Source organism: Phyllostomus hastatus, unplaced genomic scaffold (assembly GCF_019186645.2).
Source record: "Phyllostomus hastatus isolate PE091 unplaced genomic scaffold, TTU_PhHast_1.1 phas_contig_1106, whole genome shotgun sequence".
NCBI lineage: Eukaryota > Metazoa > Chordata > Mammalia > Chiroptera > Phyllostomidae > Phyllostomus > Phyllostomus hastatus.
The window spans coordinates 3911-31017 of NW_025333522.1; the positions used below are offsets into that span (position 1 = coordinate 3911).

A 27107-nucleotide genomic window follows, 5' to 3' on the forward strand; every position below is an offset into this window, starting at 1 on the left:
GAGGTGGGTCTCTTGTAGACAGCAGATATGTGGGTCATTTTTTTCTTATCCATTCAGCTATTCTGTGTCTTTTGATTGGAGCATTTAATCCATTTACGTTTAAGGTTATTATTGATAGGTACTTATTCATTTTCTTTTATGTACGTGTGTTCCTCTCTCTCTCTCTCTCTCTCTCTCTTTTCCTTCCCTTCCTTAAAGCAGTCCCTTTAGGATCTCTTGCAGAGCTGGTTTGGTCGAGGCATATTCTTTTAGACTTCTTTTGTCTGGGAAGCTTTTATTTAGCCTTCTATCTTGATCGAGAGCCTTGCTAGATATAGCAGCCTTGGTTGCAGACCTCTGGTTCTCATTACCCGCAGTATTTCTTGCCATTCTCTTCTGGCTTGAAGTGTTTCCATTGAGAAGTCGGCTGTTAGCCTTATTGGGGCTCCCTTGTATGTTACTTCCTTTTTCTCCCTTGCTGCCTTTAAGATTCTCTCTTCGTCTTGAAATTTTGCCATTTTAATTATGATGTGTCTTGAGGTGGGCCTCTTTGGGTTCCTCTTGATTGGGACTCTGTGTTTCCTGGGTTTGTGTGACTTTTTCTCTCATCAAATTAGGAAAGTTCTCCTTCATTACTTGTTCAACTAGGTTTTCGATCCCTTGCTCTTCTTCTTCTCCTTCTGGTATCCCTATTATACGGATATTATTACGTTTCATATTGTCTTTCATTTCTCTTAATCCCTCTTCATTCTTTCTGAGCCTCTTTTCCTTTTCTTGCTCTTTCTGGATGTTGTTTTCTACTTTTTCCTCCAGCTCGCTAATCCAATCTTCTGCTTCATCGATCCTGCCTTTCATTCCTTCTACTGTGTTCTTCAGTTCAGAAATTGTATTCTTCATTTCCTCTTGACCTTTGTTGAGAGTTTCTATTTCCTTTTTCATGTTTATATAGTTTGCGGTGAGATTGATGTAGTTTCCCTCTAATTTCTGAAAACTCAATGTGAGTTCATTGAACTTCCTGGTAATCATTGTTTTGAACTCACTGTCTGATAGTTGAGTTGACTCTATTTCATTTAGCATTTTTCCCGAGGCTTCCTCGGTTCCCTTCAGTTGGGGGCTGTTTCTTTGTTTTCTCATTGATTGTGCGTTTCTTCTTTTTTCTTCTTGTTTGTTAATTTGATCTGTTTTGATTCCCTGTAATTATGGTGTGAACTTCTGTGGTAGAATATTTGTGAGATTCAGTGGTGCAATCTCCTTCATGTATCCTGGTGTTCACAGCTTCCCCCTATTCGTCTGGTTTTTCAGTGATCACAATAATTTTTGATGTCCTGCTTTCAAAAGTGATTCGGTAACCTAGTCCACTTGCTCTTTTTCTCCACCGATCCGCGAGTTTCCCTCCTCTTCACAGAAGCTGAGAAAAATGCTGCTTAGAGTAAAGCTGCCATCTTCCCGTCCCTTACTTTGTTAATTATCACTACATTCTTGTGAATAGTTGACTAAAAGCTGTGGTGTCATTTTGCAAGCCTGCTGTTTGCTAATAGTCCAGAGTTGGGCAATGTTCACTGGACAAAATCATAAAGTGTGGCTGCTGCATTGGTTGAGTGACACCCAAGCTTAAAATGGATAGTTACCTTCATTTAATCACAACAAGTTTTCAAAAAAAATTTAGTAAACAAAGAAACTCTTGAGTTATTTGCATCAGTTTTCTATAAGGTGTCCACTTCCAGTTGACTGCAATTTCCTTTAACACCTTCTGTCAAACAACTCTCATGTCCAAGGTGGACAATTGGAAACTGAGGCAACTGTCAGTAGTGTGGAATTGTCTTTCTCCAGACAAGGCACAGAACACATGGTAGCAGAGGAAGAATTCCTCAATTGCCAGTGGAGTTTCTACGTATCTTTTTATTTTCCCTCTCTCACTATGATTTCCATTAGGCGAGAAATTGGTCTGTTTGATTCAGCAATGTGTCTTCTGGGGCTGAAGAGTGTCTAACACATGCTGAGTACTGAATAAAACTGTGTTGCAAAAAAAGAAAGAATGAAACAAAATTCTAGTATTTATTACCATTACTTTATCTTGTAAAGAAAAAGATATATAAAAGTTGCTTATAGAGTTTTGGACAAGTAGAAGGGAGGAAGGCAGAAAATTATGAAATGATATGGATGAAGTTCTAGAAAAAGTTAAAACAAAAAACAGCAAATCATAGTGAAGTTCTCAAGCTTCACATGGGCACCTAACCTGTGTAAATTAGTGGCATTTTCAGGGACTTTGGTACCACAGTCCCATAGGATGCTGTGCCTACTGTGTGTAGTTCTTTCTTTCATCACTCATGTTCTTTTCAGAAATGGATCCCAGTGGAAAGTTCAACATCCCAGGGAGTGTACTGCAGCTCCTGGAAAGAGTGGAGTCCAAAAACCCAACTGAGGAATTTGTTTTTCTTTCCTTAGTCCTTGCATTCTTCCCTTTCAGTTTCCTTCTAAGTCAGTCATAGTTTCTGTGGGCCCAGGGTCTTGTGGATGACCCATTTCAGCACAGCGTTCACTTCACTGTTCTGTAAGCTGTAAATGATGGGGTTCAACATGGGAGTTACCACTGTGTAGGAGAGTGACAGCAGTTTCTTTTTCTCAGGAGAGGTGCTGGCCCGGCATCAGAAGTATGTGAGGATAGAAGTGGTTACTCAGGAAGATTTCAGCATATTGGAGGAATCGTCATTGTAAACTCAGACAATTGCAGTTTAAACAAGAAGACACACAATACAGAAACTGTGGCTTATTTTGATCCCAGAGCTAACTATTCTCCAAGTGGCTATACACATATTTGTCATCAGACAAAGGGAAAACAGACTCAAGATAGTATCAGACCACAGAGAGAATGTAGATGTGTTATGCATAACCCTTTCATCATTTTCTGTTGTTTGACTTATTTCTTTACTCTCCAGAAATATGAAGCTCAAGTGTTACATGTTAGTAAAGTGCAGGTGTGACTCATAATATTAAATCCTGTGGAAAAGAAACAAGTTTTTATCATTGTATTAATAACATTGTATTCAAAATTGAGACTGAAATTCTTTCTGATGACTATGCCCTTAAATAAAGGAATAAATTTAAAGCTCTTAGCATGGTAACAGGTATACAATACATATATTATAAATATCATTATAATTATTATGATATAATGTTAAATCTACCTTTCAAAATTTACTTCTTATCTTACCATTGCCCAAACTCACCATAGACATTGCTTTTCATCTCTGAGAAGAGAACAATTTATTCAATAGACATTGATTTTGTTCTCGACACTGTTCTATATGCTGAAGATAATATATCAGTAAGTAAAACCAACAAAAATCTCTGCCCTCACAGAATTCATCTTGTAGAAGGGAAAACAGATTATGAGCAAATTATGTAAGTAGAATATGTAGTCTGTTAGATAGGAACCAGAAGAATGAAGAAGTTGAGCAAGTGGAGAAGTGGAACAAGGCAGGGGAGAAGCAGATAGGCATGTGGTGGTATGGGGAGTTTCACAGAGGACTTCACTGCAAAGAGGACACTTGAGTAAAGCCCTGAGGAGGTGCAAGATGTGTAGTGAGGGTGGTGAAGGAAGGAGGGAGGTAAAGAGCAAAAACAATGAGAAAGTGCTATTTAAATTTCTTTTTTTTTTTGCTGAATAGTATTCATTTTAAAAACTTCAAGGCAGTATCACTTCTTCTAAGAAAACTTTCTTTTGATATCTTTTTCATTTTCACATAAAAATGAACACCAAATAAGTATCAGGCACTAATATGAATGTTTTGCATTTGTTATGCTATTGGCCTGACAACAGCCTAAAGATAATAGAAACTTTTATCAGTCCCACTTTTCAGCCAAGGAACAGAAGGAAGAGGCAAATTAGCAGTCTTTCTAAGTACAGGCTGCCAGCAATTGCTGGTGTCGGGAGTATGCGTACAGAGCCATGTGACTCCAAGTCATGGTATTCACCTCCAGACAACACTTCCACCTGCTCTCTGAAAACTGGACCAAGTCTGAGCTCAGGGAGAGGACAAGCTGGAGTGGTCATCATTGGGTGACAGTACGAGAGCAAAGAGTAAGACACTTTCTCGAGAGGAGCAGGAAGTTTCAAGATATTAGTAACACTGGAGACATGAAATACCACTTTCACAGTCTTCATTTTAGAATAATCAATAACTTATGTGTCCATCTCATAGTCAAGATGGTATGTTCCTTGAGAGAAGAAGTTATGTTATTCAACTTTTCATTCCAGTTCCTAGCAAGGTAGATGCCCAGTAAATTTTTGTTGAATGAAAGGATCAATAATGAAGAAAATCAGGGAAATAACTGTATAAACAGAATGTAGGAACATACTGAGATCTATGCATAAGGAATTTAGACACAAAGACTACATGCATCAACAACATAGCCTCATAGACTATAAACAGATTTAAACAGTAGGGAGTTATAAATTATACCCATTGTCTTCCTCCACCCCAAGCCTTCTCCTTTTATCTACCCCATTTCAGATAATGACAATACCCACTATATAGCCCAGGAACTAGGATGAGAATCCTTTAACTCATTCCCCAGATTTGATTACTTTTCCTCCTGAACACTGATTCAGTGTCCCCTTCCCATCCCTACCACGGTGATTGCAGATTCTGGCTCTTATTTTCTCTGGCTTGGAATATTGTAGGAGCCTGATTCCAGTTGGTTCCTTTCAAACCATCTTTGAGTTTTTTTTTTTAAATATTTTATTTTTATTTGTTTTTAGAGGGGAAGGGAGTGAGAAATAGAGGGAGAGAAGCATTAGTGTGTGGTTGCCTCTCACACAACCCCCATTGGGGGACCTGGCCTGCAACCCAGGCATGTGCCCTGACTGGGTATCAAACCAGCGACCCTTCACTTCACAGGCTGGCACTCAATCCACTGAGTCACACCAGCCAGGGTCCATCTTTGAGTTTTGCATAATCTGAGAGCAACTCTGATTAAGTTACCGGCTTAACATGTTTCAGTCACTTCCTACTGTCCTTGGGATTAAGGAGAAACCCTTTAATAAGGGTTTTTTCTCTGATATATGCTTATTTTTCCAGTTGTGAATCCCCCACAGTTCTGATGCTCTGGCCACAGGAAAATATTTCCTTTTCTGTGCACACGTCATGTTCTCTCACCACTCCTTGCCTTCTGCATGTGGCTCTCTATTCTTGGAAGCCTCTTCCTGCAATTATGGATAACTTCCTGTTCATCTGGCATTTTCAGCTAAAACATCATTTCTTCTGTGAAGATTTCTTGTCTTCCCTTGGCCAAACCAAGGAATCATTTTTTAATTCTCCTATAACACTTACTGTCTTATGTGTATTAGAGCACTTTTGTAATTGTGTATGTGTGTACCTGTTTATGTCATTGAATTGCAAATACTATGAGGACAAATCTATTCCTTTGTCATTGTACCTTCTGCACCCAGTAGAGTGCTGAACACCAAAGCCTTAGGAATTAATGTAGCTTAAGTTTTAATTATTTTTACAGAAGGTGGATGACATTATGAACAGCTTTAAGTTCTGAACTTTAGACACAGCTAAGGTTCAAGCTCACATCACTTCGTACTTCTTCCACAGCTGCTCTCTCAATGCTACAAGATTTAGAGGTAAGAGATGACAGAATGGTGGAATGATGTTTTCTAAGATTGAGGGTATGATGTGTGCCATGAATCGTTTGTGATGGGAGTGGTCTTTATAAGATTTGTATTTAACTAGCTAGGCAAAATAAAAAATTTAACTTGAAAGTATTGCCAGTAAACATGCTCAGACCTTGTCTTGAGTCAATTAAGAGTGCAGGGACATGGAAAATGCACTAAGTAGGAGAGAGAATGATCAGCCTTCCTTCATACCTCTTGTAGACTCGAAGTTTCTGATCAGGTAGCTTCAAAGGTCCACTGAAACCCAGATGGTGCTCTCTAATGGAACAAGGGTCTTTTTTAGGTTGCAGTCACCTCACAGGAGGTCTAGCTATTGTGATGGCACAACTTTATAAGGTATCTCTCCCCCCCTCATTGATTGAGTTAATTATGATTTGAATGTTGGTGACTTTTCTCATCAGAAGTCATAGAGCCCAGATGACAGTGAAAAATCATCGTTAACATGCTAAAGGAAATAAACTCTTCAACTCAGAATCGGTGTGACAGTAACTCTAGGGCAGAAAAACTTAAAGCTGTTTATTGTAATCCCTAGAGAAGCACTAAAAAACTTGACTCTTACCATATAGATAAATGTCTCTGAAGCCACCTAGAACCAGATCGTTAAGATGCATAGAACTGCTTTTTACAAACTCCATTCCCTTCCATCACCATGAAATGCAGGTCTTCTGATTTATTGGTTCACTTATTAACTAATCTGTCTGCATTTAAAAAAAAAACACACAGAGGAACTTGACCTGACTTAAGCCAACACTTTTCCTCAACCACTTGTATACTCATTCAGCAAATTTGTATTGTGAATAGAATGTGGCAGATACTGTACTAGCAATTGGGAGTATATGAATAAACACAATTGGATGAAGGCTGTCTTAATGTTGAGCTTAATATATTAACTATTATATCTCTTCACTTAAAGCTCTGTGTTACACACATCCTCAGAATATTGTGTTGTGTAGATTGTGAATTGCATTGGTCAGTCTGGAATTTTGAAGTAGTTAAGACATTAGTGGGGGTAATTTGGTTTCACAGGCTATATGTAATGGACATTTGTCAAAGTTTGGCTTCTGATCATTGAATACCCTTTCTATGTTGATAGCTTTCTGTGAATGTGGGGGGATTTTAGAGTATGCCTCCCTCCACAGAATTTGAATATTACCTGAAATCCACTTTTTTTCTTTGTCTTCGTTGCAGCTAGGGCATAGCATGTAACTCGAACTCAATTAGAGAGGCCCAGTCTAGACTTTAAATTAAGAGGTAGTAATATGAGAAAGCCAAAGCAGCAAACAGTTTCTTATTTGTTTTACAGAATAGACTTTGTAAAGCAATTTCAGATATACAAAAATTGAAAAGTTATTGTGCAGTGAGCTCCCATATACCTCCTTACTTTTCCCTATTATTCGTTCTAACTTTATTTTTATTGTTGACACTATTCCAGAAGCCCCTATTTCTCCCCTCTTTGCCCACCTCCACCCCATAGCTATCCCCCCTTCCCTCTGGCCATCACCACACTCTTTCTGTGTCTATGGGTCATGCATATATGTTCTTTGGCTACTTTGTTCACCTTCTCTCATCCAGTCCTCTCTCCCTGCTCCCCTCTGACAGCTGTCAGTGTGTTCCATATACCCATGCCTCTGGTTCTATTTTGTTCATCAGTTTATCTTACATTATTATGGCACATTTGTTATAATTAAGAAAATAACATTGATACCTTATTATTAACTAAAGTCCATACTTTATTCAGATTTTTTAAGGATTTTTTTTGTATTTTTGTATTATTATTAATTTTTTAAATGATCCATTTTGTGATCCATCCAGATTAGATTTAATTGTCATGTCTCCATAGGTTCCTCTGGGCTGTGACCATTTCTCAGACTTCTTTTTGATGACCTTCACAGTTTTGAGGAGTACTGGTTATATATTTTGTGAGAAGCTCATCTATTAGAATTTTCCTGATGTTTTTCTCATGATTAGGTTCAGGTTATGAGTGTGGTGAAGGCAGATCACTGAGAAAGTGCTATTTCTATCATACCAGCTCAAGGAGATATACTGTCAACATGACTTATCACTGTTGATATTAGTCTTGATCATCTGACTAAGGCAGTGTTTTTCATCAGACAATTTCTTCTTCTTCTGTTTTTTTTTTTTTTTTTTTTATGTCAGTGGCAGAAGCAGCAGCAACATCCCAATTTCCAGGCTCAGGAAATGAGCAGCTCTGGAAGCAGGGTCTGCACTGATGGTGTTGGCAGGGTATTTGAGCCATCTAGTGTTGAAAAGTAGTTCTTTGAGATGGTTTGGTCTGTGGTTCTGGCTATAGGACCAGAATTACCAATTTTCCAATATTTGTCCTTTTAGCTTTAATCATGCACAGTCAGTTTCTCTTACTTGCAACTAATAGCCCTGACTGACACATGGTATTTATTATGATTTGGGGATATGTATATTAAATATTTTTTCTTTAGAAGCTTTCTGGTCCTTTATTCCCTGTCTCCCTTCACAGAGTGAGAGGCAGTAGTTTCAAGCAGACTGCTTTTCTTTGGTCATGTGAAAAAGGCCCAGTAGCATCTATTTTGATGGAATAATTAGGAGCATGATTCCCCCAGCACTGCAGTTATCCATTGCCGCATCACAAACCCTGTCAAAACCTAGTGCCTTAAAATGTTAACTATTTTATTTTGCTCAGGATTCTGTGGGTTTGGAATTTGGACAGTGGGGATGGAAATTATGCTAGATAAAGGAATTTTAAAGGAAAAAGGGGATGGTTGCATGGGAATTGATTTGGGGCAAATATGAGAACTGACTGCAATGAGTTGTGGTCTAGAATAGAGGTGGCAAACACAAGGCCCGAGGGCCAAATCTGGCCCTCCACCTTGTTTTATCTGGACAGGCACCTTGTTTCTACCCGGCGGCAGTGTCAAGCTCGTTGCCCCTAGTTAAGGAGTAGTAACATTTATACAGTCCTAAAATTACATTTGGCCCTTTGAAGGTAATTGAGAGGCTGATGTGGCCTCCGGTGAAAATGATGTGAGAATGATAATAAAAAATTTTCTAGGATACTTTATAACCACAAGAAGCCAAATGGTTCCAGGTGGCTATAGTATTAGTTAAATGACATATCTGCATATTATTAATAGTTCCTTCTTCTAGTTTTACATCTTTGAAATCCTGATACAGCATTTCCCCAAAAATTGTGGGGGAGTTTTTGAACCCTGGCTGGTGTGGCTCAGTGGATTGACTGCCAGCCTGTGAACCCACGGGTATTTGGTTTGATTCCCAGTCAGGGCACATGCCTGAGTTGTGGGCCAGGTCCCCAATAATGAGAGGGAACTGCACATTGATGTTTCTCTTACTCTCTTTCTCCCTCTCTTTCCCTCTCTACAGTCTTAAAAAATGTAAAAAAATAAAGTTATATAAAGTTTTAAAAAAGAGGCTTGACCCAAGATTCCTAGTCCTGCCATTTAAAAACCAACAGGGCTGACCAATGTGGCTCAGTTATTGTGGCATGAGTGGCATCGTCCTGAAAAGTGCAGAGGCTGTGGTTCACTTCCTGGTCAGGCACGTGCCTAGGTTGTGGGTTTGCTCCCATCAGGATGCATGTGAGAGGTAACTGATCAATGTCTCTCTCCCTCTTGTTCCCCTGCCTTTCCCCCTCTCTAAAAATACATAAAATTTTTAACGTCTTCCTTTGGGATAAGGTCCAAGCTCCTCCACTCTTCACAGTTTGTCACCTCCTGCAACACCAGCTTCATCTTCTCTCCTCACTCTTATGGGTCTTTGTTCTTGATGCTCCTTCTGCCTGCAATGCTCTTCCCCCAACTCTTTACTTAGCTAACTCCAGTTCTTCTCTCAGCATCCAACTCAAATGTACCCACCTCTAAAAAGCCTGCCCTGGCCATCCCCTTCCCTCCAGGCAGCACTGAGCACACAGTGATTCCCATGTCCCTGCCCCTTCCTCCTCGAAAAAAATTGTTCCAGGAATAAAACTAGAAAAAGTGAGTTCAAGATACAAAGAAATTGGATTTAGCCTACCATGAGGAGCACATTAAAAAAAAAAGATTTTACTTATTTATTTTTTAGAAAGGGAAGGGAGGGAGAAAGAGAGAGAGAGAGAAACATCAATATGCAGTTGCTGGGGGTCATGGCCTGCCACCCAGGCATGTACCCTGACTGGGAATTGAACCTGTGACACTTTGGTTTGCAGCCCGGGCTGAATCCACTGAGCTACGCCAGCCAGGGCAAGGAGCACATTTTTAATTAAAAAAAACAACAACAACTATCTGTATATGAAAGAGAACAACCCAAGAGGGTAAGGAGATATATCATTCTTGTTTAGGCAAATGCTAGACACTTATTCAATAAAAAATATTATGGAGTAGTTTAAACCTCAGCTATATAGTTGGATCAGAAGACAGTTGAATTCTTTTTTTTCTCTGATACTCAAAAATTATTTGAAATTTGGATGATAATACAAAATCTTTTCCTGGAGGTTTCAGGAGAGAACATTATGAACTATCAAATATTATTACATCTAGTGCTTTTTATAAAATGAAATATTATGGTACATGATCCCCATATTAAAAACTCTTTCAAATTTGTTGACTGTTTTAGTCAGAGTTTATTCATAAATTTGTATGAGTGGGACATCCAAACTTGAAGCATCTTTGATATTAGAATTATGCATGCATTCATATTTCAAGATAATCCAGTTTGAACCTCCTAGATTCCATTGTACTATGAGTAAAACATGTCCACATTAGATGAATTAACCACAAACTCCTTCAAGATAACAAGACAGTTTTCATATTCAGGATATAATCCACCTTTTCATCCTTTTATCCCCCCCCCCCCCATTTTCTAGCTTATAGTACAGTATTCACAGTTTCTACAACATGTCCTTCAATTTCATGCTTTTTGAAAAAGGTTTTATAAAAAATATTTTATTTATTTTTTTTTTGGACAGAGAGGAAAGGATGGAGAGAGGGGGAATAATATCAATGTGTGGTGGCCTCTTGCACACCCTTCACAGGGGACCTGGATCATAACCCAGGCATGAGTTATGAATGGGAATTGAAACAGCAACCCTTTGCTTTGCAGGCTGGGGCTTAATTCATTGAGCCACTGCAGGCAGGGTCTCATGCTTTCTTTGTTGAAATGACCTAATTCACAACTGTTTATAGAAGTTCTGCTACTCTTCTAAGGATATTATTATAGCTCCAAAAGTGACACCCAGAGGTCACTGCCTGTGAGAAAAAGTCTTTCTTGTAGTTAGTTTCCTGAGAGCCCCTTTGACATCCTTGTTTCTCAGGCTATAAATTATGGGGTTCAACATTGGTGTCACCACTGTATAAAACACAGATATCATCTTATCCCACTCTTTAGTGGTCTTGGAGTTTGGCCGCATGTAGATGAATATTCCTGACGCATAGAAAAGGACAACAACAATGAGGTGAGAGCCACAGGTAGAGAAAGCCTTGAGCCTGCCCTCCCCAGACTGCATCTGGATCACAGTGGAGATAATATGCCAGTAGGAGACAAGGATCAGGGAGACAGGAGCTAGGAGGATGACCACACCCATTGCAAAGATGGCCATTTCTGTGCTGTAGGTGTCTGCTGAAGCCAGCTTCAGGAGTGCAGGAGGTTCACAAAAGTAGTGATTTATGATGTTCTGCCCTCGATAGGGAAGTTGGAAGGTAAAGGTGGTGTCCACCAGAGACACTACTGTCCCACTGGCCCAGGATGCTACAGCCAGCTGGAAACATACATGTTGTGTCATGATGGTGGAGTAGTGCAGGGGCTTGCAGACAGCCACATACCGGTCATAGGACATCACTGCCAACAGTGCGCACTCTGTGCACCCAACCAGAAGGAAGACAATGATCTGTGCCATACACCCTCTGAAAGAAATAGTTTTCCTATTTACCAGGAAGTGGACCAGGACTTGAGGGACAATGCTAGTAGAGAAGCAAAGATCTGTGAAAGAGAGGTTTCTAAGAAAAAAATACATGGGTGTGTGGAGCCGAGAATCCACAAAGATGAGAATGATGATGAGCAGGTTTCCAAGCACAGTCAACAGATAAATGATGAGAAAAAGAATAAACAGCAGGATCTGGGTCTGTAAGTCCTGGGAAAGGCCAAGGAAGATGAACTCAGCCACAAAGGTTTGGTTTTCTTCTCCCATTGAGAGTTATGCCTATTTACCTGTTTGGCACCAACAACAAGGAAAACTTTGGGTTTCTGATGTCAAGTCCTGTAGAAGAGGCTCATTGAAACCTGACACCTAATTGGATATGATTAACTCTTTTGCTATCCAACTTGTTCTAATTAATGCTAAATAGAACATTTTGATTCCTATTGGCTGTTTGTAATTTTTGACAAGAATTTATTGATTTATTTTTAGAGAGAGGGAAAGGTTGGGAGAAACAGAGAAAGAAACATCGATGTTTGAGAGAAACACTGATTGGTTGCCTCTCATATGTGGCTGACCTGCACCCTCATCATGAAAACCAAACCACAACACAGGCATGTGCCCAGACTGGGACAGAACTGGCAAACTTTTGCCTTGTGAGATGATGCTCACCAACCAAGCCACACCAGTCAGGGCAGTGACTGTAATTTAAATCCAGGCACACACTGCACAGTAAATATAAAGAACAGTTGTCTGTTTCTCAGAGGTAGAATTTGAACGCTTATGTACACTTGTGTATATATGTGGCATGGGGAAGAAGATGATTTAATGTCCAGACAGAAAAGGAGAGTAACAAATGAGTGAAAAAGGAGGTAAAAAGATGAACTGTTGTACATTTACATTCCAAGAAAGGCCAGCAATAATTATTCATTCTTTTACACTCCAAAGATTTTATCTATCAGATTTACTAATTAATTCAACAGGATGCCTCTCTCTCTAATATGTGCAGGAGATGAGGAAGAAAAAAGTAAGAGTGGTTAAAATAGAATAAAGAAAGTAAAAGTTAGAAGAAAGTAGGGATAGAACACTGGGCACAGATGAGCAGAAAAGCAGAAGGAAGAGGGGATGCAGGAAGAGATCTGTGAGTTTGGCTGTTTCCCCCAAACCAAAGCATGGGTAATGAATCTTTTCTCCCTCTGACATCCTAACAGCATTGTGACTAATATGGCCTTTCCAGAAGTCTCCTCATAATGACTGTGACACACACAACTGCATACATGTGAATTATTATCCACACCTCATGCTGCACACAAACCATATCTACACAAACATGTTCACATCCACACATCACAGATTTACTCACGTAAGTGTTTCAGATTCTTATATGTGAACACTCATGGGCACCAAATCTTTACCATAACAGAATGATTCACAGAGCACGCATTTGGATACTGAGCTCATTGGATACTGACCAAGGCTGAGTTTATGGGAACCCAAGCCTGGCTTGTATGAGGAGGTCATTGCAGAAGAGGGTGTAGGTGTGGTGGCACCAGTGTTGGGGGTCAGTGGCCTTCTCTGGACTAGAAGGACAGCGCTGATATAATGGGGTCCCCTCTTTCTCCACCTGCTCTTACTCATGAAGGGGTTGTAAGTGGCAATGCCAGCATTCCTGGAACAGTGTCCCATACAGTCCTGGTTCCCTCACATCTCCTAGGTGCTGAGCCTGCTCAAGATCAAGAGGCTGTTGATGAGTTCCTCAAAAAAATGTTCCTAGTTTCCTTCAGATCCTCTGCCTGTTCAGTGGGAGATGGGGGAACAATGCCAGCTGAGGGAAAGGATGCAAACTGAAGGGTTGAAGGCAGCGGGCATGGGAGGTAGAGTCAGGCAGAGTGGGATGTCTTTGGAAACAGTCTCATCCCTGGAAGAAAGTCTGGAATAGGATTTTAGGTTGGGTTTCTAAAGAAGAGTGGAAAGAGACCTGCTGTCTCTGAAAGATTAGCAAGGAAAAGGTTGATGCGTAGGAGAATACATGAGAAAGTTCATCTTTCCAGGCACCATTCCAACTCCCCACCACAACCCCTAAGCAGTACTGCAGAATCCTACACACTGAGGCTGAGCAGCAGCTTTCCCACTCTCACCTGAGGGCAGAGAGCAGGTAGACAGGGGCTGAGGAGTCACTGGTTTAGGAATCCAGGATGAAGTGTGGGAGGGAGTGGTTTCTGCAGCCTGCAGAGATCCACTCTGGAAGACAGTGGCAACTGTAGGTTACCTCCTAAGCAATGGCTGTCAAGGCCTACACTAGAGTCATCCTAGCAGTGTGACTTTGTCCCAAGCCTTTTCTCCTTATTTGATTCAAGGTACAAACTGCAATTCTCCTAGATCCCAGTTCTGAACAGCAGATTTTCCTTCATGGGAATATTTGAAGGTGCAGTGCTGAGAGTGATGTAAATGAGGGGTTCCCTTGGAGATTTAACAGCCCTCAATTTTATCATCTTTCCATCCTCTGAGACGTCCCAGGGCACTTAGTGTTACATTTTAAATCACAGACTAAAGCCTCTACATCTTTCAAACTGTACACCAATGTCATTCAAATGACATCGTGGGTATATTCCCAGAGGTTTACAAGTGATCAAACTTGTGTTTTCATTTACATGGTGATTAAATAAAAAGGACAATGAGCGTATATTCGATTCTCTGGATGCCAACTTTGTATCTGAGTAATGCAACTTGATTGAAGGGTTGCACTCTCATTTCAGTTTATGTTTGTTAAATGTGGTAACCTTACATGATAGAGTTTAATCTGATTAGCACTGTCCTAATATCCACAGGACAACAGGAATTTTGAGTGTGTTATCTTAAAGTTGCATACTTTTACTGGACATAAAGTCAAAGATTTTCTTTTGTGGAGATAATTCACAGTCAAAGACCATTTTGTATACAACCATTTCTTAAACCATTTGTTTCTTAAAGTATTCAATTGAGGCTTTGGTTTAGCCACATGAAAACGAAACTCCTATAGTTCTCTCAAGATAATGAAAAGAAATTGAAGGCGAGTTTTACATTTAAATGTTGTATGCACGCCATCTGAAGGCTAAATGATGCAAGAGAAAAATGGTGGAAGGATGGAGTTGTCAGATGACAGCACAGGCAGGTGGGATTCAAGGAAGCCCCTGAAGCTGATGGTTCCCCAGTCACATTTCCTGTGGCAATTTATGTTCAGCAAAACATCAATCAATCACATCAGGGAAATCCTATTACCTTGAATTCTACTGTTTCACTGGCTTTGTGGTTTGGCTCACACATTATTTGTAGTTTAGCTTTGTTTTTGCACCACATATAAATCTAACTCATACAAATAAGTGGATTATGTTCTGTGGTATAATATGCCATGGTTTATTTATCCACATCCATATTAATGGCCATTTGGGTTATTTCCAATCTTTAGACATTAAAACAAAAACTCTTTGCACATATGTTTTTGTGTCTTTGTCAAATGTATTTGAAGGGTAAGTTTTCTGAGGCTTAATTGCTGGGTCTCAAGGCATATTCCTTTAAAATATCAATAGACATTGTCAGTTGCATTAATTTATACTCTCTTTAAAATTGCACAAAAGTTCCTACCTAGTTACACCTTTACTAATAACTGGTGCCATACTCTTCAATTTCACTATTTTATTCCATAATACTTTAACTGTACTTGAGGATGAGCATAATTTTTATTTATTAATAATTTTTATTTCTTTTACTGTGAAAGAACTGTCTGTTTCCTTTCCTAATTTTCTTTTATTGGATTGTTCAACATTCTTTTACCACTTTGTAAAACCCTAAAATACTATGAAGAAATTGGCTCTTTGACTTTTGCCTTGGAGAGAAGTCTTTTTCCACTTTGCTACTTGACTTTATGGATATTTGTGTCACACATGTGATCTATAATTGAACATGGGCATATCAATCAGTCTTTTCTTTTATGACTTCTGATTTTTGCATTAATATTTGAAAGGCCTCTGATATGAAAGATAATGGCTTTAAAATCATTTTTTTTCTCTAAAATGTTCATAGTTTTGCTGTCATATATGACTTTCTTTACATCCTGATACACCTAGATTTCATTTTGATAAGATGGAATGAGGTAGGTATCCTTAGTTTTTCCCCCAAATAGTCACTTAACACCATTTATGAGATAATTTCCTATGAATTTTAAAAGACTTATATACAAGGCAGTAAAAAGATATATGTACCCCTATGTTCACTGCAGCATTATTTGCAATAGCCAGGGCATGAAAAAGAACTTAACTGTCCTTCAGGTGATGATTGGCTAAAGAAGATCTGGAAGATATGATCAATGGAATACTAGTCAGCCATAAAAAGATGAAATATTGCCACTTGCAACAATGTGAATGGATCTTGAGTGTATCATGAGAAATGAAATAAGTAAGAAAAGGGCCAAGAACCATATGATTTCACTCGAATATGGGATGTAAAACAAATAGGAAAATTTCATAGACACAGAAAACTCTGTGGTGGATATCAGAGGACAGGGGGCTTGGGGGAGGATAAAGAGAGTAAATGGGCTCAACTACATGGTGACAAAAGAAGACAACTTTGGGTGGTGGGCACACAATGGAATACACAGATGATGTATTATAGAATTGTACACTTGAAATGCACACAATGTTATTACCCAATGTTACCCTCCTAAATCAATGTAAAAACATAAAAAAATAAACTCCTGCTAAATCTGATCCATTTTTATGTCCTCTAGTCTGTTCCTTTTCTGATTCTCTATTTCTATATGAATACCATGCAATCTCAATTCCTCGTGTTGTTTGTTTGATTCTCAGATGCGAAGAATTAAATTAAACTACACATCTAAGTGTATGACATATTACCACGATTACTGGTATCAAAGCCCCTCTCTTGTTTTTTAACCTATATATTTATTTTACTTATTACTTGCTTAATATATACCCATACATGATTCCCATTGACCTCATAACCATTCTCATGTATGCAGTGTCATTATTCTGTTTTTACAACAGGATTACTTTGTTTTTGTATGTACTTCCATTTATATAAGTGATATTGTACTATGTGTCTCTTTGTTTCTTACTTTCTCACTCAGTTCTAAGTCTTTAAGATTATTCACGATGCCACATGTACATGCAGTCATTTCTGACTGCTGTGGCATGTCCTGTTCTTGGTGTTCATCCATTGCATTTTCACTTATTTCCTCTCTCAGAGGGGGATATCCAAATTACACAATAGATTAACAACACAAATAAAGAAACCAGAAATATCTAAAAAAATGAGTGTGTGTGAGAATGTTTTTGGCTCAGTAACTGTTACATCACAGAATATGCATAAGCATAAAATGACCAAGTAATACAGAATTCCTTCCCAGAATGGCTCTACCTCATCACACAGGTAAATATGTTCTTCTGTTTTGTAGTGTTTTGCCATCACTTTACTGAATCTGAATTTCTAATTTCTGCATGTTCAATACAGGCAAATAAATATCTCTTTCATAGTTTACTTTGTAGACTTTCGTTTATTAATGAATGTGAGCATTGCTTCGTACTGATGTAGCTCTTTAAATTTACCCCCTTATTTTTTTAAATAAATTCCCTTTATATATTCTCTGCTCTGTTTTCTTTTTTGAAGGGGATAGGATTCTTTTCTTGTTGATTTTTTAGAATTCATTTTAAATACCTGATAGTAAGTTCTTAATTCTTGTTGGTTTCAGATTAAACAAATATTTTATCTGTTTTCTCATCTATCTTTTAACTTTGTTCTTAATGTTTTTCACTAAACACAAATCCCAGATTTTGATGAAATCGAATTCAGCAAATTTTTCCTTATGGATTATGCTTTGGAATTTCTTTACTCTAAGTGAGTAAGACACACTGCTGTGTTTTCTTCTCTTATGTCATTGTTCTGTTGTAACTTTTAGATACTTAATCCATTTATAGACTGCCTCCTTGTGTCAGATTAGGTAGGAACTCAGTTTTATTTTTCTCATTGTAGTAAACTAATTTTTACCAACACTATTTACTAAACTATTTGTCCTCTGCCTAAGGCTATGTCCAATGTAAAGGTAAATCTCTTGGGTTACTGTAAACATCCAACTGCAATGGTTATTGGTATAACCCTAAATTTATAGATCAGTTAGAGGAGAAATGATATCTTTATAACATTAAAATCAACTGACCCAAAAGATGAAATATCTTTCCATTTATTGAAATTACCTTCTACTGCTGGATTGGGAGTAAAAGGGAGAAGACTGTGCTTGAACAATGATTAAAATAAAAAAAAGCTTAAAAAATATAAAAGAAATTATCTTCTACTTTACCAGAGCTTATTTGTTACCCCCATGATTCATTTCTACATACTTTATAATTTTTGTTGCTATTGTGGAATTGTACACAGTTTTCAAAATTACATTTTTAATTAGTTATTGCTGCTGGAGAGGTATAAAAATTGTTTTAATTTTTTTAAGGTTGAACTCTGATATGGAAAACTTGTAATATTTCTTTACAACTTCTAACAGTTGGTTTGTTGAATTTTTTGTTTGTTTTCTAGGTTGGTAATCATATATGATAAGCAAGTAGCACAGTTTTATATCTTATCTTCCATTTCTTACATCTTACATTACTTGTAATTTTTTTCTTCATGGTATCCTTTGTTACCCTCAGTACAGTGCTAAACAGTTATGGTGAGAACAGTATCCTTCCTTGTCTTCTTCCTTATCTTCAAGACTGCACCAAAAATATCTCTGTTAAATATGAGTGTGATGTTAGGTGTTGATGCATAAACAACCAAGTTTTTAAATAATAAGAAATATATTTTAATAATGTTTTACCTACATCACTGAGATTATTATCTGATTTTATTTTTCAGTGTAATAATTAATAAATTTCTTTGTTGGGTTTCTGATGTTGAAACACATTTGAATCCCACCGATGAATCATAGTTAATTATGCCATATTATTCTTAAATACACTTGGATTCAATTAGCTCTCCTTTTACATCTACATTCTCCCACAAAGGGAGATGTGAGTGCTAACAACATGTTATTTTTTTGTCCTCCTAGTAACCATTGAGAAAGTTTCTGATAGGAAATGCAGCTCAGGGTTCACCCTAATGATTCAGAATTCTTCTGAGCACTTGATGGCTCCAGAGACTACTCATGCATCCCTTTGTTCATCTCTTTTAAATGGAAGTATTGTTGCAGATTGTGTCCTGAAGTCAATGATAAGACCTCTGAACATGGGAGATGCAGGGATTCCCTTCCTGCCTTGCCCTTGATTTTACTGAGCCCTTTGACTTCATGACAAGATGCTCCTAGTCTCTACCCTGCCCATTGTGTAGCTATACACCTGCAGCAGTTCCCCCAACAGTGAGATGTCTTTATTGGTTTTGGAATGCTAAGTTGATCTTTTTTTGTCCACCAGAGGAGAAACTGTTGAAAGGATATTAGAGGGAGGGAAAGAGGAGGCACACATTGGGCAAAGGGGATATCCTGGCATATATTAAGGGTGAATTGGTTTAAATTTCTTCATGCATTTGAGTTTTTAAACTCAACTAATTTTTATCCAAACAATATAGTTCTAAGGGCTAAATCTTCTATAATATATCTAGCTAAGGTTTTCTCCACAGTGGATCTGCCTCATAAAATCACATTTTCCATGTTGAATTCCCTGTGAAGAAGAATCCTGGTCCTCACCTGAGGGAGACAAAAGCAGAGTTTCCATGGAGTCATTATTGATCCTCTGGGTGTAAATTCTTACACCTCTGCTTGAGCCTGGGAAGACAGTAAGTGGGTATGGTGGTGGGGAATAGATGGTTTTGGGGTCAAAAGATCTTGAAAACAGAAGAGAAATTTAATAGTTTTCTCTTGGTTCTTATGGATTTTCCCAGTATCCTGTTCCTAAAGGAAATGTCAATTAGACAATGCTTGTTTTTGTGACCCTATCATTCTATCCTACATCTAGTAATATATGTCATTTTTAGAGAAATAAACTCACAAGTTGATGTTAAATCTGGAGACAAGGCAGAATAACATGAAAGACCGACAGAAGACAGGATTTTCCTACAGAAGCTTCCTGGCCCTGAAGTGGGCCTGGGGGAGCAATTTCTCCTCCACAGTTGCCTGGGAGAATAACATGGTTTAAAAAAGAAATTGGGAGGGGTCGGGGATGTAACCTTCTAATATTATACTCCCAGGGTCAGTGAGCATCCCTACCATCTGGCAAGTCATGAGTCACACTCATTTCTGACTCATTCACCTGTCTCCTGCTACTTTGGCTCAAGTCAAATCAGCTCAAAAACATGTGTTGGACACCGATTCTGTGCCAGGATTTATCTTATTTGCTGTGAATAAAGGGAGGCACATGTAGTTGCTGTTGTTGAGTGTCTTACAGTAACAGAGAAAGAAAATAACTTCCATATAATTTGTTAAGAATATTGATGGAGGTAAGTACATCATGCAGTAAGTACATTGATGTGTCTAGGCTGTACCAGGGGTTTGTAAATTTGTGTACTTGTGTGTGTTTGTGTCTTTGTGTGTTAGATATGGGGGTGGGGAATGGTCAAGAAGGCATAGAAATCAGTAATATCCTGTAGCTGCTCTTTCATTAAGTTAACCACTGATGTAAACATCACTTAGACCTTTGTGACAAGTGTTTCATTTTTATCCTCTCTATCTTTTCTTCAAAACCAAGAAATATTATTTGCTTACCATTTAATTTTCCCTGAGATCTAGACATATGATTAATACCTCTGGGAAGGATGTGAACTGTGGCAGAAGAAGTAAGTCTAAAGGACCTGAGCTAAACCATAACCTGGAGACTTTAACAACTAACCAGGTAGTACCTTCCACTGGGGGATGGTAATTCCAAAAGTGACTATCTTGAAATAGTCTGTGTTCTCAAAATTCATTTTTGTATCAGCTATTTAACAGTAGACTATGTTTCCCATTAGAACCAATTCTATATGAGTTTAAGTAATTGTTAGATCATATGGACTCACTTTGTCCAGTATATTCATTCATAAACCAGTATTTGCTGTGAATCTATGATGCTCCACAAACACAATGGCACTGAGGATAAAATGTGATTATAGTTTGGTCCCTCCTGAGTGTCTTTGGTCTCAGAGTCTGGGTCTTCTGTCTGTATCTTCTTCACCAAGGAAGCGTTAGGACAATAATATTTACTCAACAAATAAGGTGATTGAGTATTCAAAGTGTGATGAATGTTCAACAGAAATGATCCTAACTCTATGTAGTAAGCATACCTTCAAATCGAGGGAATATTAGAAGGCTGAGCAAAAGCCAGGAGAGCATGAAAATACAGTGTGTCTTAGTTATGTAGGGGAAAATGCCTAGAAATGTGGTCTTGGTCAAATAAGAGAGTCATGAATGATAATCGAGCACAGATGTGATTGTTCATGTTAACATTTTATTTATTTATTATTTCAATAATGAATTGAAATCTTTCATCATTTTGGGTCATGGACCCATCCAAACACTTAAGACTCTACTTTCAGATGACAGAGAGTGTAATCGTTTCTTTCTGAGAAAACTGGCAATTCCTTCAGCCCAGAAGAGCTTTGCTTGGAATTCAGGGGGTGCTTCGAGTTAGAGGTAAATAGTACTTCTTTATTTTACTTTAACTGAAGTCTGAAATGCTTTTCTTGTTTGAATGTAGGTAAACAGCCCAAACCAACATTATCCATATCCATGACTTTATCATGAATCGAAATCAGAGATATTTTTACATTGCATTGCAGCTGTTGAAGGTATCTCAAAATATCATTTAGGCTCATCATTTTGAAATTAAGGTGGTGTTTAGACTTGCCACAACATTTTAAAATTTAATGTTTTAAAGAAGCATCTGTAATGTTATATCTCATATTTGTTTTCTAAAAGTATTGTAAGTACATTTTCATGTAGTCATTTTTTGATAATCCTATACATTTCATTTTTTGTATGTATGCACATGTATGTATGTATGTATTTGGTATATTGAAAACATTTATGAGACAGATATAGGGTTGATGGACCAAGCCTCACTTAGAGACTTAACATTTAGACTTTAATTTTTTTTCTCTATTTTTAGAGTGGCTCTATGGTATTTATCATTGCTCCCAATCTGTTGCAGGTCTCTCAGGCAGGCTTTTGAAACAACTCTATTAAACTATGTGGCCAAATAATTTTTATTTACTTTATTTAATTAATGACAATTTATTCATCAAAGCTGTATGGTATGCTTAATAAAGTACATAAAAATGAAAAAAACATAGACAAAATTTTCAAAGGACTTTGTAATTTCTGGGAGGAGTAAACACAGAACACAAGGGAGGGAGACACAATGGGCTGGAGGTAGCAGATCAGTGCTGTTTAGTCTGAACACAGAAAACTAGCCATGCTGGTGGGTTAAAATAGAAATTATGTCGTGATAGGTGTCCACTATTTTGGAAGTTCATGGACAGTTAAGATTGATATATTGGAGCCCCAGTGAAGGGGAGAATAGGATTTCCAAAGAGATTATGGTATATTATCCAGAGATACCTCTTGGTTTAACAGCTCCTTCTATACAGGCATTTTCTCCAAGAGAAAATTCAGTTCCATTTGATTTCTCATACCTTTGTGGCTACTCTCTGAAGAAATAGACAGCAGAAATAGTTGGATGTCCAAAGAATGAAAAACAACTGCACCTACATGAGATGGAGGAAGTATGGCAAGAACAGCAAAAGACTCAGGGTTTAGTTAACAATAAGGTAAAATTAAATAGCATGGCCTTATATCTGAATTCAATCTGTCTTTTTATTATTAGATATACAATATTACAAATAAAGAAGATAATGTGCAACCTACTCTACACTTGCCAGAGGACATTAAAAATGAATGTACCATTTTATAAAGATTTAAGTTTCACAAAATTGAAAATGTTTCATCTAAAGCAGCATAATCATCTTCTAAAAATCTTATAAAGAAGATTCTTGAAATGGTTGGTAGTGAGTGGAGGCAATTTCTAAGTCCTCCAACTCTGAATCATATAATCTCCTAGGTTATACACGTCTATGTTTAGCATGTAGTGACTTTGTACTGAAAAAGGAGACAAACTATGAGAGATACCAATCAGACACAGGTGACAGAATTCTTCCTTCTGGGACTCTCTGACAACCCACACACTCAGCAGCTACTATTCATCTTGTTCCTGGGTGTTTACCTTGTCACTGTGGTTGGAAATCTGCTTCTCGTGTCCCTTGTACTGGTTGACTCCCTGCTTCACACACCTATGTATTTCTTTCTCTGCAATTTATCTCTGGCTGACCTCTGTTTCTCTACCAACATTGTTCCTCAGGCCCTTGTCCACCTGCTATCCAGAAAGAAAGTCATTTCATTCACACATTGTGCAGCTCAACTTCTACTCTTCCTTATTTTTGGGGCTACCCAGTGTGCCCTTTTGGCAGTGATGTCTTATGATCGGTATGCAGCCATCTGTAACCCTTTGCATTACTCCAGCATCATGACTTGGAGGGTGTGTTTCCTGCTGGCTGTGGGATCATGGACCACTGGCATTCTAGTGGCTGTGGTGGATACCTCCTTCACACTAAGGCTACCCTACAGAGGCAGCAATAGTATTGAACATTTCTTTTGTGAGGCACCTGCGCTGTTGAGCCTGGCATCCACAGATGCCTGGACTGCAGAGATGGCCATTTTTCTCATGGGGGTTGTGATTCTCCTCATACCTGTTTCCTTAATCCTGGTATCCTATGGCCACATCATAGTGACTGTGGTCAGGATAAAGTCAGCTGTGGGACAACTCAAGGCATTTTCTACCTGTGGCTCCCACCTCCTGGTGGTTATTCTTTTTTATGGTTCAGCAATTGTCACCTACATGACACCAAAGTCCTCAAAAGAACAGAAAAAACTGCTGTCTGTCTTCTATGCAATGGTGACACCCATGCTTAATCCCCTCATCTACAGCCTGAGGAACAAGGACGTGAAGGGAGCTCTGAGGAAAGTGGGTACAAGGAATTTTCCATGCAGGGTCTGAAATTGCCACTGGCAGTGAGACCCGCCTAGCTCTCTACTTCTGAAACTTACTGAGTAGTTTCCTCAGCAAGAGTAGAATGGGGTATGAGTCTCATCCTTGAGGCTTTTCCATGGACCCAACCCTCCACTCTTTATCCAGCCCTTCCTTGGTAAAAGAAGAAGGAAAATGATTCATGGGGCAACAGGAAAGAGGGTTTCCTTCTGGTTGGTCTTTCGGCGTCTAAGAGTTAGGAAATCCCCTGAGAACCATTCACATTGTATGAGTCCTGGAACCTGTGACATCTACCTTATTAAATCATGCTATGTATTAATATCTATCTAATCCAGAACCTACTCCAATTCCTTCCTTTATCTTTTAATATTTCTTTGCATCATCGTATAATAAATTAACAATACTACTTAATTATTTACTATGAACTAGGTGCCACATGTACATGTGCATGCACATGTACCTCCATACAGGGGTGGGCAAAAGTAGGTTTAATGTTGTGAGTACAAGAAACACAAGAGTTTAATCTTGAATTATTATTTAATTATTTATTTGTTATTGTATTATTTTCTTGTATTATTTGTAACCTATTTTGCCTATCCTTGTATATGTTTGAGGTTGGTAATGAAGAGCATGGCTACAATGAAGTAGAATTTATGGGTTTTACTGTACTTGTCACAGTCTTATTAGAGACATGAGTACTCTATCTATTAGGACCACCTTTATAAATATAAGAACAAGGTTTTGGAAAACAGAAAGAAATAGTGATAACCCAGAGCAGCAAGAGTAAGAAGCTATTAGCAATCCTGGGCCCAAAGGACCAAGAAGAAGCAACCAGAACTTGGAGAGGGTAGCTCTGTATAGAAGGCCACCAGGCAGGAGCTGTGGACTTGGTATATGGAGGTGAGGAAGCCCTAGGAATAAATGTTTTCAAGACATTCTCAACATGCCTTCTGATTATCTGTTACTATATTAAAAACAAAATGCAGGCTAATCTCCCCATGTGAAGATCCTTAATTTAGTCACATCAACAATATCCTTTTTACCATGTAAGGTGACATTTGTACAGGGGACTAGGACGTGGCCATCTCTGTGGGCCTGTTATTCTTCCTACCATCCTGAGGTCAAGTAAAATGAAGGTGAGGCAGTGATGAATGCTTGGCTGAAATGAGAGATGATCAATTTATAAATGGTACCAACCTGCTCAGTTGTGTGATTGCCATCATGGAAATGAAACCCTGTGATCTGTCTTTTCATTTGCAAATTCCAATGGTGATGTTCAGAATGTGCTGCCCTCTCAGAGCTCTGATGCCCCTGAGCTGAAGGACACCTTGTGTGGGAGACCAAGCTGGTCCTGGTACCTCCATGGCACACAGAGTTAGAGTTATATACATGGTTTGTGGAGAGGACATACCTATGCAGTAAATGCTATTTTACTTTGTTAATTATCACTACATTCTTGTGAATAGTTCACTCAAAGCTGTGGTGTCATGTTGCAAGCCTGTTGCTTGTCAAGAGTCTAGAGTTGGGCAATGTTCACTGGAGAAAATCATAAAGTGTGGCTGCTACATTGGTTGAGTGATATACCCAAGCTTAAAGTGGACAGTTGATTTCATTTCATCACAATAAATTTTCCAAAAAGAATTAGTAAAGAAAGAAACTTTGTTATTCGCAGCATTTCCTATAAGGAGTCCACTTCTACTTGACTGCAACTTCCTTTAACACCTTTTGTCAAGCAACTCTCATGCCTGACATGGACAATTGGAAACTGAGGCAACTATCAGTCATGTGAATTGTCTTCCTTCAGACAAGGCACAGAACACATGGTAGCAGAGGAAGAATTCCTCAATTGCCAGTGGAGTTTCTATGTATCTTTTTATTTTCCCTCTCACACTATGATTTCCATGAGGTGAGAAATTGGTCTGTTTGATTCAGCAATGTGTCTTCTAGGGCTAAAGAGTGTCTAACACATGCTGAGTACTGAATAAAACTGTGTTGCAAAAAAAAAAAAGGAAAGAAAAGAAAGAATGAAATGAAATTCTAGTATTTATTATCTTTACCATGTAAAGAAAAAGATCCCTAAAAATTGCTTGTAGAGTTTTTGGACAAATAGAAGAGAAGAAAAGAGAAAATTATGAAATGATATAGATGAAATTCCAGAAAAAGTTAAAACAAAAAACAGCAAATCATAGTGAAGCTCCCAGCTTTCAAATGGCATCTAATTTGTGTAAATTAGTGGCATCTTCAGACTTGGTACCACAGTCCCATAGGATGCTATTCCTACTGAATGCAGTTCTTTCTTTCGTCACTCATGTTGTTTTCAGAAATGGATCCCAGTGGAAAGCTGAAAATCCCAGTGAGTGTACAGAGGATCCTGGAAAGAGTGGAGTCCAAAAACCCAAATGAGGAATTTGTTTTTCTTTCCTTTGTCCTTGCATTCTACCCTTTCAGTTTCCTTCTAAGTCAGTCATAGTTTCTGTGGGCCCAGGGTCCTGTGAATGACCCGTTTCAGTGCAGCCTTCACTTCACTGTTCCTTAAGCTGTAAATGATGGGGTTCAACATGGGAGTTACCACTGTGTAGGAGAGTGACAGCAGCTTCTTGTTCTCAGGAGAGGTGTTGGACCTGGGTCGGAAGTATGTGAGGATGGCAGTGCTGTAGAAAAGGGAGACAACCAGGAGGTGGGAGGAACAGGTGGAGAAGGCCTTGCGTTTCCCTTCAGCTGAGGGCATCCTGAAGATAGTGGAGAGGATGCGAACATAGGACCCCAGGATCAGCAAGAAAGGGAAGAGGATGAAGAGAACAGTGGCTGTCAGAGCCTCCAGTTCAAATAGTGAAGTATCAGCACAGACCAGGGCAATGACAGGGGGACTGTCACAGAAGAAGTGGTTCACCCTGTTGGGGCCACAAAAAGGGAAGCTGAAAATCCATGTGGTTTGCACAGTGGCCACTGGAAACCCTGAGAACCAGGATGCAGCTGCCAGCTGGGCACAGGCCCTGTGGCCCATGATGACTGGGTAACGCAAAGGGTCACAGATGGCCACATAGCAGTCATATGCCATTGTGGCCAGGAGGCAGCATTCAGCAGCCCCAAAGAAGAAGAATAAATACATCTGAGTGGCACAGCCAAGGAAGGAGATGGTTGTGTCTTGGATGATCAGTGTCCCCAGCATCTTGGGCACAATGACCAAGTTGAAACCTATCTCCAGGAAGGACAAGTTTCTGAGGAAGAAGTACATGGGACTTTGTAGTGCAGAGTCAGTTGTAGTGACCAGGATGATAAGGACATTGCCCATTAGGGTAATGATGTAAATGGTTAAGAAAAGGAGAGATAGTAGAGCTTGTAGCTCAGAAGACAAGGCCGAGAAACTGACAAGAACAAACTCACTGACAGTTGTCCAGTTTCCCCACATCATTCTTCTGGCCAGGATTCCACTGGGCATTCATGCTGTGGGAAGAAATCTCAGTATGTTCAATAGACCTCTATTATACCTTTGGAA

General features: G+C 38.7%; 3 protein-coding genes across 3 annotated transcripts; 1 reads left to right on the forward strand and 2 right to left on the reverse strand.

The window, feature by feature from the left end:
* Nucleotides 1–10889: 10889 nt before the first annotated feature.
* LOC123816959 (olfactory receptor 2D3) lies at nt 10890–11858 on the reverse strand. The gene has a single exon (XM_045836234.1). The coding sequence runs from the start codon at nt 11832–11834 to the stop codon at nt 10890–10892; it is 945 nt and encodes a 314-aa protein (XP_045692190.1). The 5' UTR covers nt 11835–11858.
* A 10826-nt stretch (nt 11859–22684) lies between these two features.
* LOC123816954 (olfactory receptor 2D2-like) lies at nt 22685–23620 on the forward strand. Its single transcript, XM_045836221.1, has one exon. It carries the CDS (start codon nt 22685–22687, stop codon nt 23618–23620), a length of 936 nt encoding a protein of 311 aa, XP_045692177.1.
* Nucleotides 23621–26075: 2455 nt separating this feature from the next.
* Nucleotides 26076–27023, reverse strand: LOC123816949 (olfactory receptor 10A4). The gene has a single exon (XM_045836206.1). It carries the CDS (start codon nt 27021–27023, stop codon nt 26076–26078), a length of 948 nt encoding a protein of 315 aa, XP_045692162.1.
* Between the last annotated feature and the right edge of the window lie 84 nt (nt 27024–27107).

Excerpts from the sequence above, each read along its gene's own strand:
- LOC123816959 (XM_045836234.1), bottom strand. The coding sequence starts at position 11,834 with ATGGGAGAAGAAAACCAAACCTTTGTGGCTGAGTTCATCTTCCTTGGC.
- LOC123816954 (XM_045836221.1), top strand. The coding sequence starts at position 22,685 with ATGAGAGATACCAATCAGACACAGGTGACAGAATTCTTCCTTCTGGGA.
- LOC123816949 (XM_045836206.1), bottom strand. The coding sequence starts at position 27,023 with ATGATGTGGGGAAACTGGACAACTGTCAGTGAGTTTGTTCTTGTCAGT.